Raw genomic sequence first — 15,767 nt, forward strand, 5'->3', positions numbered from 1 at the left:
CTTAAGGTGAACACACTAAACAAGAGTTGGTGTCACAGACAGAGAAGACAGTCCACAGGTCCTGACCCAGGTACAGGAAGTGTTAAGTTACAGCCAGCATAGGGAATTCAAGGGCCAAATTCCTATAGGTTTTTGGAGGGTCTTTTTTAATAGGAAACAGATGGGAGACATGAAACAAAAACAGATCAAATGAAAAACAACTTCCACTCCAAATAATTACGCCTATTAAGAAACTGGAGATCAGAGGAGGAACGACATGCAGAGGACTCTGAGGCCAGGCCTCGAACAGCCCCACATTGCACGTGCCGTCCTGCCAGGGGGCGCTCTCACCTGAGCCGGTGCAGCGGGGATTCTTGGGGGCTTCGTCGGACTGGTCGTGACAGTCGAACTCGCCGTCACACTCCCAGTGTCTGTTGATGAGACAGCGCCCGTTGGCGCAGCGGAACTCGTTGGGCCCGCAGGTCGGGTACTCTGAGGAGGAGGAACCCGCACGCGCCGCATAAGGACGAGGAAATGTGGTCGGTAACGCGAGGAAGAGTGCCCGCAATCGGGCTTTTCTCAAAGCAAACAGAACCCCGAAGCCCAACCCTCCAATTCCGATCAACAGCTTTAAAGTGATTTACTTTGCATGACGCTAACCTTTGGCTCAATGATACAAGACAACCTAAGGTTCTTTAAAACTGTTTTAAGAACGCAATAAATAATCAACACTGACTTGAAGAGCTCAGCCAGGGAGCGCAGGCTGTTACAGTGTAGGGAGGCCTCTTCAGAGAACACAGATACACAAGTGTCTCCCCCTATCTGTGGTTCATGTAAAAGCTAGAAAACAGCTTTAATTCTCTCAGTTCCGATAAACATCAGTTTTCGTATTTCAGGACCAGTATATATTCAGGATTAACCTTTATGTTTTACATTCAGATGACCATATATGGATGTCGGTATGCTATTGAAAGCTGAAATATCACACATATACTGTAAATTCCTCATACAAGTTATATAGGGCTTTTCTGGACTCTCCTCTCAAAGCCCTTTACAGGTAATGGGGAATCCCACAACCATCACCAATGTACAGGTGAAGCGCCTATAGGCTCACCACACACCAGCTCTCAGTGGAGAGGAGAACAGAGTGATGAAGCCAGTTCATAGATGGGGATTATTAGGAGGCCATGACTGGTAAAGGCCAGGGGGAACTTTGGCCAGGGCACCGGGGCAACAACCCTAACCTTTTCGAGAAACATCCTGGGATTTATCATGATCACAGCGAGTCGGGACCTATATACGTTCTGTAACTTTTCCACACAACATTTTTGGGCTTAAGGGCAACAAAAGGTGAACATTTTGAAAGGGGGTGGTGACTTTCTATCCCCTTACTGTACGTTCTGTAACCAGTAACTATTCCACACAACAGGTGCCCGCTTGCCTGCTTCTGGACGCATGGAATTCAACCAGAACACACCCCCTACACAAACACACAAATCGATATCCTGCACCGATATGGGGACTCCCCATGACCGGCAGTGGCTCGGGGAGACGGGCCAGGACTCACCACACTCCGGGGACTCGTCTGAGCCATCGCTGCAGTCCCTGTCGTGGTCGCAGACGAAGTGCTTGGGGATGCACTGCTGGTTCTGACACATGAACTCCAGCTCGCTGCACGTGTTGTTGAACACTGAGGAGAGGCGACGTGGATTAACTCACAGAGGGGAATTCTGGCCCTCTCTCAGACAGAGCCCCGAGGACGGCGCTGAGAGCACTGACCGGGAAGCTGATTCCCGCAGCAGGGCAGCGGTGCACTGTCCGAGCCCACCACTCAGTGCCCCCTGCAGCCTCGCCTGGGCCGGCGTGCATGAGCTTCTTCATTTTCAACACAGCGCCGAAACACTGCAGCGAAACCCTTCCCTGCAACCCGCAGGGTTTAGGCTAACTTGCCTGTTTCGACCTATTTGGCCACACTTGCACTTGGCAATTTAAAACTTCCTTCACACTTTAAAAGCCATTACACAGCTTCTGCGCAGTCCTGTAAAACTGATTTTTTTTCTGGACACGCAAGGATTCAGTAACTAACCCCCAAAAAGGCCAAAAAGATGGACCTACCCCAGCGTGACTGAATTAAACACACATAAATTAAACAGCTAATTAACAGAGTCACACTTGAAATGCAGAGGCCCCCAGAACCTCTTGGCAAACGTGCGGTGAGCCGGCTGGTTTGAAACAAACTTCACAAGTGGAGGGCTGTTGTGACTGAGATCTATATAATGGGAAAAAAAACTTTTTCTCTCAGATTGCAGGCAGAGAGGTTTAGCAAATACTGGGAAACATGGATTAAATTGATCTCTCTACAGGGACCTGATTTTAGTTTATAAGAAAATATGCAGTGATAGCTTTGTGTGGACTTTTTTGTTTGTTTGTTGTGTTTCTTATCAAACAATTGTATATTTTTTTTGTATGGCCCTGCTGGCATAATGTAAATAGTTCATTTTATATGTACAATGTGACAAAAATGTAAGATGAAGGCAAATGTTTATTCTGCTGTTTGGTTATGTTCCTTTCATCACTAAATAAAAAGTTGGAAAGAAAAGTGGAGGGCTTTGCTGGGGTACTCTGTGCACTGCTGAAACATAAGTGCAGAGAGGACTGGGTATAGATATATCAGTGACTACTTTGAAAATGGGTTCTCCACAAACGACAGATTTTTTCTTTGTTGCACCTGCCCGTTGGCCACAAAACGTGTCCGAGCAGACGTGCGCAGACGTGCGCAGACATGCTGCCGTCGGGAGAGGGTTCCTCGGACAGCACGGGGAGCCCACACTCACCGCAGCCCGCCTTGGTGCTCTCGTCCGCCCCGTCGGGACAGTCCCGGTCTCCGTCGCACTTCCAGCGCTGCGGGACGCAGATGTGGGATCCGGGACACTGGAAGGCCTCCGGGCTGCAAGTCTTCGTCTCTGGGGAGGCGAGAGTGTGGAGGGCCTCATCAGCAGGACGAAGGGCGAAACGGCAGAGCTGGCCCACTCTCTCCAGCTCTCTGTCTGTCTACAGTATTCTCAAGCTCGGCCTCAAGCATCCCCTGCACTAGCAATTAGTAGTTCCAGTTGGCACTAACAATTACCGACACTCACTGATCCATTTAATTGAACTAATTACTTCTTGACACCTTTTTTCAAGCAGCTTTTAGCAGTTGGGAAAATTAAATGGATTTTTGGAATGAACATCAACCCTGGACTCCATTAATTACCTGTTAATGGATAATTAACCTGTTAATGGTTGATCAGAGATAAAGGGAGAGAGCAACCACTCAATACGTGAATCAGAATGAAGGGCTCCTCTTTTGTTATACTTTACATCTAGGGAAGAATACAGAAGAACATGACCCCCCCCCACACCTGCAGTGGGGCCATTCTGAGTGCAGATGATTCAATTAAAAGGGTCAATTAGCTGTGGGAGGTTAAGAACTCAGCTGGTACGACAAGCAGAAGAGTCTCTCCAGACCCAGGATTGAGAGCCCCCTGATTGACTATTAACGCCAACACACAGGGCACAACCTCACTGCCCATGAGCAGACCAGGTCTGTGCCTGCTGCTCACCTGTCTCAGAGAGCCCATGCCTCTGGGGGAAGGCTCAACCAAGCAGTCAAAATGCCAGGGTGCCAAGGAATGACAAACCAAAGAAACCCAACTGTGCAGTGCCACTGACCAGCAGTGCCAAACTCGGCATGCAACCAAGCCTTTCCATTTCTGGGTATGATCAAACTGGACTCTGAGAAGCTGTGGCCTGTATCTTCTACACCAGACATGGAACTTGACAAATTTCCAGATGTTTGGATGTAGAGTGCATGCATGCACTTGTTTTTCCAGCTACATCCGCACATAGAGTATACTTAGTCCTATATACTGTGATGCATTAAATATGAATAAACCTGAGTGTTTTTACATGAATAAAGTATACTAAGAACCTGGCTTTGATAAGGCCCTGCGTGACTATTGCGCCTGCAGCCTGGCACGCAGCTGCTCAATGTGACCACAGGGGGGAGCCAGCGAGCACACGCAGGCGCGCCCCCTCTGAAGCAGCCCGCCCGCTCTCCCACTTACTGCACCGGCTGTCCTCGTCCGAGCCGTCGCCGCAGTCGTCCGCCCCGTCGCACACCCAGCGGCTGGAGATGCAGCGGTGGTTGCCGCACTCGAACTGGGTGGAGGAGCAGAACTTATCTGGGAGGAGAGACGAGGGGGGAAAGGCCCGTCAAGAGCAGCCCGCACCGAACCGAACCGGCGACATGCGACAGATCAAAGTCACTGCAGCCTGCGTACTGAGCGCAGTCTGATCCCTGGCTAGGAGTGTTTGCTAGGCTGCAGTGTAAAACACCCGTGGACATTATGGACCTCTTGAGTGCCCCCATTTGGCAGGTCTTGGAAATGCAGCAGGAGAGCTGCACAGCTGGCGTTCTGTACCGCGCTCTGTCTTGTGAAACAAGCATCTGATCAGGTTGATCAGCAAGGGAGTCCACAAAGGTCAGAGAAGCAGTTTGGCTTAACAGTGTGACCACTAAGAGTCTGAGATCGGCTTAAGGTCTCTCAATAGGACATAGCAGCCAGAATGAAAACAGCAATGCTGATCGGCCTCTGCTTGTTACTTTGAGACAGCTGGAGTTAGGGTTCTGGACTGCTGAGTAGAGTCAGAGTTCACATCCCAGGCAGGAACAAGGGCCCTGCAATCTAGACAGCAACCCCATCCATATAAACAAGTACCAAATGAGTCTATCAATACAACAGGTAACCGTAAATTGTTTTAGGGTGACCCTATAGGGTATGATATACCCTAATCCTAACCCTCTGCTCACTGGCATTCATCTCTCTAAATAGCTGACATCTGCTCGATTACTGTTACTCCAATCCTCCCCTTAAGAGACAAATATTCTCTCTCATCTTTTTCTTTTTGATCCACTGACCCTAAAACTGGGTTCAGAAGGAAAGTGTCCTCACTTTATTGAGATCTTGGTCCGTTTAGGACAGGCAGTGTAGTGAAAGTTGTATATGAAAGCCCAAACACTATCTGAAAGATCTTGAACGGGTGATCGGGTCTCCTGTGTGCACACGTAGTGGATCTGCTTAGAACTACCTGAGAGGACTTTGAAAAGAATAATAATAATAATAATAATAATAATAATAATAATAAAAAACTTTATTTTATATAGCGCCTTTAAAGGTGGCTTCTCAAAGCGCTTTACAGGATGACAATAACAATAAATAAGAAGACTACAACAATAAATAAGAAAATTTCACAAGACAGGACACAATTATAATTACAACAATACAACAATAAAAATAGAGGAGACCGTGGAAGATGGTATTAAGAAGAGCAGAGGGGTGAAGAATGGAACCAGTTAAGTAAAGGCTTTTCTGAAAAGGAGGGTTTTGAGTCTGGATTTGAAGGAGTTTAGAGAAGGTGACTCTCTAATATCCTTGGGCAAGGAGTTCCAGAGCTTGGGGGCATAGCAGGAGAAGGCCCTGTCGCCCATACAATGTAGACGGGCTTGGGGGACAGTAAGGAGGGCAGAATTTGAAGAGCGGAGGTTGCGAGGTGGGGAGTAGGGCGATAAAAGTTCAGACAGGTATTGAGGTGCCAAGCCATGTAAAGCCTTGTAGGTGAGCATAAGGATTTTAAAGTCTACGCGGAATTTGACCGGAAGCCAGTGCAAGGACTCCAGGATAGGAGTAATGTGAACACTTGCACTAGATCTGGTCAGGATTCTGGCTGCTGAATTTTGGACATACTGCAGCTTGTTCAGAGTAGATTTAGATACCCCAGGGAGCAGAGCATTGCAGTAGTCAATTCGAGAGAATACAAATATGTTGATCAGCTTTTCAGCCACAGTTAATGATAGCATAGGGCGTAGTCTTGCGATATTTCTAAGGTGAAAAAAAGATGTTTTGACAGTATGCTGTACATGTGGGTCGAATGTTAAGCCAGAATCGAATATAACCCCAAGGTTTTTCAATTTTGATTGGAGCTCAAGTACAGAGCCATCTACAGACAGGGTTACCTGTGGATTCTGTTACAGAATCCTGGTGCTGGCCAGACAGGAGCCATAGCGTTAGCCCACATTATGATAAAACATGAATGGCGGCAGACTTGAATGGCCAGTGACCCCTGATGGGTTATCCCCTGCGCTTCCAGACAAGCCTGCGAGAACACCTTGCGATGATCCCAGAGGGGCCCGCTGCCCTACTGACCACAGTGCATCTCGTCGGCCCCGTTCTCGCAGTCGTTCTCCTTGTCGCAGGTCCAGCTCATGGGGATGCAGCGGCCGCTCGGACAGGCGAAGAAGTTCGTTGGGCACTTCAGCTTCTGCTTGTCTGCTCCAGAGGCCACAAGACACACACGCACACACACACAAAAAAAGACGTCAACACAAACAACGCCAAGAGGGTGTCAGCACAATACCCGTTGGATGGAGAAAGGGGAAGCAGAGTGTTGCCTTCTGGGAAGGCAGCACAGCATCATGGGACAGACTGGCCAGGCGGGAGAGCTGTACCTGGGCAGTTCCTCTCATCAGAGTAGTCCCCGCAGTCGTTGGAGCCATCGCACACCCAGGAGGGTGCGTAGCACAGGGTGGTCATCTCACACTTCTGGAAGGTCACGCCCTTCACCCCCAGACGGAAGTAGCTGGAGCAGTCCGTCGAGGCTTCGGGTGAGGCACAGCAAAGAATAATCGAAATCAGAACTCTTCTCGCGGTTAAAAGGTCTACAACGTGCAGCTTTAATCGAGGAATAGTGTGCATGAAGCACAATACCAACACAAAGTACAAATAACGACAACATCTCACCAACATACCCTGTGTGTTATGTAGGGCCTGACACAGATGCTCACAGAGAAGCTGGGCTGTTTTTTCTTACCACTGGCATGCAAAATGGAAAAGCAGGACTGAGTGGCTGTACTAGGCAGTGACTCCTTTGACATTTCTGTTCTTTTCTAATGCAGGTACGCACAGACCTACGTCAGCCCAAGGCACCGCGACAGTCTGGTTCCACTCCGCCTCGTGAGCCCATCTCCTGAAAGTGTTACCTTTTACTCACTGCTGAAGAAGTGTGTCAGTGTGCTGTAAACTGCTCTGCAAGAGCACAGCTGTATTATGGAAGTACTGTACATTATACCTGTGTGAATTTGTATGGTTACAGTACTGTAATAATAATGATAATGTTAATGGCTCTAAGTATGCACCTACTGTAGAAGAATGTACTCTGGCTTGCATACATTCCAGATTTATGTAAGGCCATGCAGAAAGTAGCTCTTTTGCAAAGCTGGGGGTTGCCTGTAAAGATATTGAAAACATCTCCCCCCCCCCCCCCCATGGAGACTTACTGCAGTTCATCTCGTCGCTGGCGTCCTCGCAGTCAATCACCTGGTTACAGCGGCCGGAGCTGGAGATGCAGCTCCCGTCTCGGCACTGGAACTCCTCCATGGTACACAGAGTCACTGCGGGGAGTCAGACAGACGCATTGCAGAGAGGCATCGGGGACCAGAGCAAGTCACGAACACAGCCCCGTGCAGGGCTCACTCCAGAGAGGCTGAGGCTAGGCTCTCTCAGACACAAGTCCCTCCCTGTGGCACGGCGGTGCAGTGGTGATTGCATTCCTTGCTAGGATAGGCTTCGGCTCTCCCCCGTGACACTGCACAGGAGAAGTGATTGTAAAATGGATGGACGGAAGCTGATGGATGGAAGCTTAAATCAGGGGTTCTCACACCTGGACACGGTGATGGGGAGCATACGGGAATGCCGATACACCCCAGAAAAGGGGTTATGGCAGCCTCTGTTACCCAGTCTGCAGCACTGCCGCCGCCCAGGATTGGTAGACAGTGACATCAAGGCACTACGACACGTGTCTCAGGAGCCGGGGGTGAAACCGGGGGTGAGCGCTGTACTCACTGTTGCAGGGCAGCTCGTCCGAGTTATCCCCGCAGTTGTCCACGCTGTTGCACCAGTAGCGGTGGGCTACGCAGCGACCGTTCATGCAGCGTCTGTAACCCTTCTTGCACATGCGGCTGGCTGCAGAGAAAAGGACAGCGTTGTGGTGACACTCTTCCCGCCTGCTGTGGGCAACACAAACCCCTAATGTCTGCCAGAAGCCAAAGACCACGTTCTAATGCCTGATCTGCATCTGGACAAGATGTTCAAAAGGAACAAGCAGAGGCTATCGTCATGCTGCAAGTACAAAATAAGAAAGGTTTCGCATCAGCCTTCTTCATGGGGATTTTCAGCATGGACTTAACCTTTAAATCTTCTTTCACAGCTGGCATGCTGCTGCAGCTCCCCTCTCTAATCTCTTCCAAGTTTTTATTATAGTAAAGTATTGGTAGAAGTAACAATCCAGTTAATAGGAAAACTGTCTCTGTGTCTCGGATTAATGATCCACTAAATTAGGGATGGGAAGAACTGTAATCTGCAGTAGTACATTAAATCCTTCAAATTGAAGGTGAGAGTGATCCTTTCCGATTCTAAGGGGGCTCAGATCTGGAGCGATCCGACTACCGCTGTTGCGCCTGGATGCTGGCTGTGGCTGGGAACAAATATTCCTGCAGCGGGGAGAGAACCAGGATGCCCAGCTCTCTCGTGGATGGGCAGACTCACCGCAGTAGGACTGCTTCTCGTCAGACTTGTCCTTGCAGTGAGCGACTCCATCGCAGGTCAGGTTGTAGCTGATGCAGTCGCCGTTCCCACACTCGAACTGCTCCACCACACTGCAGGTCGAGTTCACAGCTGGGGGATGGAAAAGCGGCGCCATTTATCAAACAAAGAAAAAAAATCCGAGACCGCCGGGACATGCTTCTTCGCTTCAGGACCAGCAAACAGCTGGTTTATCCCAAAGTGACACCAAAAGGTTTGTGCAAAAGGATAAAAGACAGAGTTAAAATGTACAGATCTTGTGTGTGGCAAGCCACCTGTGCTGTGTCGTGGTATTATTCAGCATGCCGGATTCAGCTTTTCACTGCCCAAGAAGATCGACAGGTGGCACTTGTGTGCGTTAGATGTTAGTGAAATGGTTGCTTCATTTAATCTATTGTATTACTTCTTTAAATCTACTTAATGTGAATTTTGGCAGCTGAAAATAAAAATAAATAGTAATAAAATAATATTTCTGAACATTATTAACAATGTTAATTTAACAATATTAATATATTTATATAGCTTTCAGTGGAAGCTGAAAACAAAAAAGGTACACCATAGTAATCCACCTTCGTCATAAACATTTTATGTATCAAATTCCTTAACTCAGTCAACTTGCTGTGGCTCTGGCTATTTTGGGAAATATAACATGCTCATTTTCACTACATTTCCCATTAATACTTGCTCCTGTTATTGATGTAATGGAAAAATAAATGCTTGTAGTTTTTAATTTAGCTCGTCTAATCAGAGTGACACATGGGAGGTTCAGAGGTAGAATTCTCGGATTCGAGTCCCACCTAAAGCATAAGTTTTACTTTTTACAAATTGCCCCTTTTGGGCATCATTTTCTCAAAATAAAATAAAATGTGTACTATATTGACATGCATCAATAGGCTCCTTTTACAACAAAAACATGTGATGGTGTTTTTTCAGCCAGACAAAGGTACCCCTAACTGTCTATGCAGGGCAGGGGGTGTAATGGCATGAGCTTTGATGCACGCACAACTCACAACAGTTAACAACGCTGTCCTGATGCCGACAGCAGGAGTTAACGGAAGGACTTCTTGTGTGCTCAGAACCTCCGCGCCTTTTCAAACACACCAGCCGACAGACCTCTGCAAAACCCGCTGTCATTTGTGTCAGTGTGGAATTAAATGTATTTCCCACTACCGGGACAGAGTTCCCTGGGAGAGGTATGGGGGGAGGATGATTAGAGTGATCCTGGCTGAGGAAACTGATACTTAAGCACTCAGGAGCTGCTGCCAGACTTTGCTGATCGATCAGCACTCTGTATGTGGGGGAAGAACAGACTCTGCCTCACCTGCAGAAAGACTTTGCATGCCAGGTTACTGGCCGGTGCTCATCAAAAGGCAAAAGTCACACAGTAATTTTCACCAGACTGGAACAAACCCCTCCTAGGCAATCAGTTTTAACTCCTCCGAGTAAAACCAAGGTTTTTCAGGTTTTGAACACCGTTCAATCAGTTTTAATTAATTTTGTATTAACCTATTCATGAAAGGGCCAATCACAATCCTGCCAGCCAACATCGTTGACCAAGAACGCCCACCCCCCCGCCGTGCATCGTGCATGCCAGTCACTCACAGCTGCAGGTGGTGTCGTCCATCAGCTTGCGGTCCCCGCGGCATGTGCAGTTGACCCTCCCTTCCGCGGTCAGCAGGCACAGGTCCTGGCAGCCCCCGTTGTTCACACGGCACGGAGAGAACTCGCCTGCGGGGCCGGGGGAGAGATCACAGAAAGGGTCGGCTCAGACGCCACGAGACCGCAACGCCAGGCACGCCTCGGGCGCCAGCTGCAGGGCTCTGGCACACAAGCCTGCCCGGCACGTGCTGGACAACGCACTTATGCCTCCTCCCATCAGGGAGGGCTGCATGGACAGAGAGGAGGAGGAAATGGGGATAAACACACATTCGCCTCATCTGCTTCATCTGCATAATCGACGGCCGGGGTTATGCTTAAACTAGGAAGGCAAAATGGCCTGTGAAGATCATGCCCCTGCGTCCCTGCAATCTGATGTATCACAGCATGGGGCAGAGAGGTGTGAACCTGCATTTCCTAATGGCATGTCTTATTCTGCCATGTGATAGAACATGCGGGAGGGTTGTAGGCCCCCCTGTCCCACAGAAAAGCACCCTGCTTCCCTGGAAAGATGAATCAGTATCCATAGTAGTGAACTATTATTTCAGGCTCTTCCCTAGAAAAGCTTTAGGACCCATGAAACACAGCCCACAGCCTCCTGACGTGTCTCAACTCATACACCCTAAAAAGAGGGGGGAAAGGATTATATCACACTTGGCTGCAGTCTATAGATAAAATTGTTCTTAATGGAGTTTGGCTTACTTACACTTTGCTATGGCAAAACTAAATTCGACAGCATGGAGAGACAATTTCTCATATCTTTGAAATGTGTTTAACTCTTTCCCCCACCTTTCCACTTTTAAGGGGCTTTCTGAGTTTTTCTTTTGGTCTGCTGGTCATATTTGTGATCAGGAGGCCAGCAAACGAGGGCGTTAGCAGAGGGTTCATGGCCCTCTCTCTCTACACCTCCAACAGAAATTCTGGAATGCAGGACTCTGGGTTTTACAAGTTGGCCATAGAAAGAAACAAGTAAAAGGAAAATGCACAGTGGGGGCTCGGCAAATTGCAAGCAGGCCTGTTCCTTGAATTGGAGCAGATCCCCTGTGATGTGCAGCCTTTCGACAGACGCTAACACAGCCCTCTCCACGGCACTAATGCAATGCGATGGATCTAAATGGGATTCGCTACGGCTGCTGAAATCTTCATATGAAAAGCAGCCGAACACTGACAGCACTTCTGTGTGAAACACAGGGGGAGAAGGACGTGGAGAGAGGAGGGGTGCAGGCAGAACAGAGTCAAGGGTAGAAATTCAATTTCACAAGGCAAAGTCAGGAGGCCCCAGGTGTCTGGGCACCTTCGTTCCTCAGGGAGATTGGTTTTGTCACCTAATTACATCAGCTGCTGCAGAACAGCCATGCACAATGAGCCTGAGGAAAGCTCTCAAATCTCTCTCGCACTCGCTCACCCCTGGGGAAGACAGGAGGGAGAGGGTGGAATACCGCAGCCCTGCTAACCCCTTTCCCTCACACAGAGCAGAACTTCACTGACATCTGCAGAACCACAGAGCAGAACCTCACTGACCTCCACAAAAATTGTACAGCAAATTACAGAAAGCTGAAATTAGACCCCTCGATTTGAGCGCCATGTTCCCTCTTGATGACCACGATACAAGAAGGATAAGGCTCCCTGGAGGCAGTGTAAAGGAGAACAGCCAGACTAACACCTCCACCCAGAGGAATGTTGCACTCATGCAGAGGAAGGGGACGGAATATTTTTTTCCTAGAGCACAACAGATTGGGAACTTAATATGTAGGAGGGTATTGACCATCCCAAATGGCGGAGAAGAAGGGAGGAGTCACTTCTTCAGAAAAAGGCATGGGGGGGTCTGGAGCTCCCTGGGGCGCTGAAGGAGACGGGGGTGCCGGCCTGGTGAGAGAACGGGCCGGGTCCTGCCCTGCCAGGAGACTCACAGCTGTTGGTGTCGTTGGCCACGGCGATGATGCCCATGGGCTGCTGGGGAATGTCCGCGCGCAGGACCTTCATGTCTCCGCCCACGTACTTGTCGGCGCGCAGCACGGCCCGCCGCACCCAGTCCGTCCAGAAGATGTAGTCTCCGTACACCGCCAGGCCGAAGGGGTGCACAGGCTCATTCTTCAGAATCACCTGCAGGGGGCAGGAGAGAGACAGGCAGTCAGGCACCCACACATGCTTTCTCTCTCGAAGGCGCAGCATGTCTACTTGACAACAGATGTATGGAATCAGCAGATTTAATGATGTGACGGCGGAATCAGAGCTGATGCGCGTGTTTTTTTAATTGAATGTTTCTGGATTTTGATGGAAATTCTACCGATCCTTACAGTTATATAGCACTTTTCCGGACACTGCATTCAAAGTGCTTTACAGGTGATGGGGAATCCCACGACCACCACCAATGTGCAGCCCCACCTGGATGATGCGCATGTACACTCACTGAACATCAGCTACCAGTGGGAAGGAGAACAGAGTGATGAAGCCAATTCGTTGACAGGGACTAATAGGAGGCCATGACTGGTTAAGGCCAGAGAGAAATTTGGCCAGGACACCTGGGTAATAACTCCTGCTCTTTTCAAAAAATGCCCTGGGATTTTCAATGACCATGGAGAGTCAGGACCTCGGTATTACATCTCATCCGGAGGAACGGTGCCTTTTTTATTTTTTTGTCCACTAGCAAGAAAAGGTTTCCAGGTTTCAGGGCTTTTTTTCGATTTGAATTTGCACAACAAAGAAGCAGAAAGGCACAGTGTGCCCACTGTTGGAGAAACAGGCGAGTGGGAAGCGCTATGGGAGACGAGCGGGCGGTCAGGAGGCACGGGCACGCCCACGCGGGCGAGGACTCACGTGGCGCCGGGAGCCGTCGTACTCGCAGCGCTCTATCTTGTCCAGCGTGGCGTCGGAGAAGTAGAGCTTCTCGGCCCGGTGGTCGATGGCCAGGCCGTTGGGCGTGCGGATGTCGCTGCCGATGATCACCACCACGTTGCCCCCGGACAGGGTGGCGCGCATGATGCTGGGCCTCTGCTCGTTCCAGTTGGTCCAGAACATCAGACTGGGGAGAGAAGCGCGGCCCCATGACATAAGTGCTCCAGCAGAAGACTACAGTGAAGACGGGAAGAGAAACTGTTCTCTGTTCTCGATCTCGGATCCTGGATAAAACCCCCAAATTAGCAGGGAAGCAAAGAATTGTAAATTTCTATAGAACTGGAATAACTGACAGGGCGGCACGATGGCGCAGTGCTTAGCATTGCTGCCTCACAGTGCTGGGACCTTGGGTTCAATTCGGGACCTGGGGTACTCTGTGTGGAGCTTGCACGTTCTCCCTGTGTTCGCATGGTTTCCTTCGGGTGCTCCAGTGTCACCCCACAGTCCAAATACATGCTGGTGGGTTAACTGGCTTCTGAGAAAATTAGCCCTTGTGTGAGTGTGTGTGTGTGTGTACAGTATGTGCCCAGATGGACTGGGGTCCTGTACAGGGTGTACTGAACTGGGATCAATCAAGCTGTTGATTTATTAAATTAAGCAATTTACAGAATGCTTGGAACAAAAGTGTCCAGCAACTCTCAAGGCTTGACTGAACACACTACTTACTTCATTGATTAATAACTTTTTTAATTGATTAATAACGTTTCTACCCCAGAAACAAAATGATTTTAAGGTGATCCGTACAACCTCCTGGACTGGTGCCAGGGCTAAGGTAGGAGACCTCTGCTTTAAACTGTCCAAAAGAGCATAACTAGAATATTAAAACAGACCCATGTAACACTTCGCTGATTCGCTGAGTTAGTGATAACTACTATTATCTACTATCTACAGTAGCACAGGAAACAAGGAAGCAAAGCAGACAAGTCCCCCTGGTTTAAACACGAGGTGCAAGTGGATTTTGGGGGTCTTACTCCTGGCACTCATCCAGCACGAAGGCGCGCGGGTGGTCGTCCCCGGACATGGTGACCACGGTGTCGCGGTCGTAGGCGCCGGCGCGGGTCTGGTCCACGGTGTGCCGGGCGATGGTGGAGGTGGAGTAGCTGGTCCAGTACAGCGTGTCCCAGGCCCGGTGGTACGCCAGGCCCTCCACTGAGCCCACGTCTGGAGGGACAGAGACAGGCAGGGTCAGCGCTCGCACTGACCGCTGGCCAGAGGAGGGCGCGGAGCAGCGGCCAGGCCTCTGGACTCAGAACCGGGAGGTCTGGAGAGTCCAGACCAAGGCAGGAAGCGCTGACGTTTACCACTGAGCAAGACTCTTCACCCAAACCCATCCAGGATAATGCTTATACAGAGCTGAAGTAAGACAGTGGATTAAAATGTCTAAACTATTAACTAAGACTAAAAACAGTACTAATAAAGAAGAGAATACAGAACAGAGGTACATTGTGAAGATTATATAAAACCCTGTTACTGTATCTTACTGTGTGACCTCACCAGTGTTGTTAAAGCTTCCCTTACTTTGACTGCAATGATAAAGAAAATAAAATCATGAGGATCACGTAAGAAACATATTTAAATACAGGAAACCCTGTACTGGAGGTCAGAATCTGACAAATAGTGTCTCACTATGTATAGGAATGCTGGGCCTAACACTGTACTGAATTATTGTCCAATTATTGCACATCCGTGTGGATTTCAAAAGCATAAACTACTTTTATTTTTTTAAAAGGTTTCTGTAGTTTCTAGACTCAGTTCTCTTACGGTCAGAGGCAGAGGACACTGGGTTCAGCTGCTATTTTAGATCAGACCCTGAGATTCTCGAAGGACAGACCGGGGGAAAAGAGCAGTTCTTTCCCACTGCGGGGCCTGGAGGGGTCAGCCCTGCCGCACCAGTGGAGAAACCAGCCTGTTCTCAACTGCCGGCACACGGAACGCGCTGGGAAGGGCCTGCCGTATGGAGCCTGCATGCTCCCGGGGCTTCCTGGGAGACCTCTCGGACAGTAAGGTGTTCCTACACAGTTCCACGCTGAGGCACCGGTTCAGACCGCAGCTCGTGAAATCCCCTGGCCATTCCACCACAAAAGTACAAGTACAGAGTATTTGTGAAACATGACTGCCAAGAAATGTGAGGCGTGGGGTGAGGGAGTCAGTGTTGCAAAGTGTAGTTATAAAGGAACAAGTAGAGGTTTATTCCTTCTGTGGAGCCTGGTGGTGAAACCTTTGCATCTCTTTTCCTTTCAGCATGGAACAAACCTTTACCAGTTCCTTTGCAGCCTACGCCTGCTGACATAGCTACAGCACCTACTTAAAACTTCTTCAAGTGTAGTTATAGGTTTAGTACAGGGACCAGCAAGACTAGTCCTGGGTAGCTGCAAAGCAACAGGTATTACAGCTACCCCTAAATCAAAATCACCAATTTCTAAAGACAAATTCAACTCTGGTCAATGACGTAGGTGAGGTTTCCATTTAGAGACCCAGTAACAAGAGTAACTGGACCTTGGATTTATGTCATCACCAATTTTCGGATTAGAATCTTTCCTGATCCGGAAGCTATCCCAG

The 15,767-nt window shown here is 49.1% G+C and overlaps 1 protein-coding gene across 4 annotated transcripts in view; it reads right to left on the reverse strand.

Moving 5' to 3' along the window:
• Positions 1-15,767, reverse strand: part of LOC102685852 (low-density lipoprotein receptor-related protein 1) — a 181,736-nt gene that overhangs the window by 35,223 nt on the left and 130,746 nt on the right. For all 4 annotated transcript variants that reach the window (XM_069186716.1, XM_069186709.1, XM_069186705.1 and 1 more), the window contains exons 42-54: positions 14,180-14,369; positions 13,131-13,335; positions 12,224-12,416; positions 10,260-10,385; positions 8,622-8,750; positions 7,920-8,039; positions 7,355-7,468; positions 6,527-6,676; positions 6,225-6,347; positions 4,086-4,202; positions 2,814-2,942; positions 1,547-1,669; positions 331-471 (exon numbers count right to left, since the gene is read on the reverse strand). In XM_069186716.1, the coding sequence (XP_069042817.1) occupies positions 331-471; positions 1,547-1,669; positions 2,814-2,942; positions 4,086-4,202; positions 6,225-6,347; positions 6,527-6,676; positions 7,355-7,468; positions 7,920-8,039; positions 8,622-8,750; positions 10,260-10,385; positions 12,224-12,416; positions 13,131-13,335; positions 14,180-14,369 (1,860 nt within the window). The remainder of the gene's footprint in view (positions 1-330; positions 472-1,546; positions 1,670-2,813; positions 2,943-4,085; positions 4,203-6,224; positions 6,348-6,526; positions 6,677-7,354; positions 7,469-7,919; positions 8,040-8,621; positions 8,751-10,259; positions 10,386-12,223; positions 12,417-13,130; positions 13,336-14,179; positions 14,370-15,767) is intronic.

The sequence above is a fragment of the Lepisosteus oculatus genome, chromosome 1 (assembly GCF_040954835.1).
Source record: "Lepisosteus oculatus isolate fLepOcu1 chromosome 1, fLepOcu1.hap2, whole genome shotgun sequence".
Classification (NCBI taxonomy): Eukaryota; Metazoa; Chordata; class Actinopteri; order Semionotiformes; family Lepisosteidae; genus Lepisosteus; species Lepisosteus oculatus.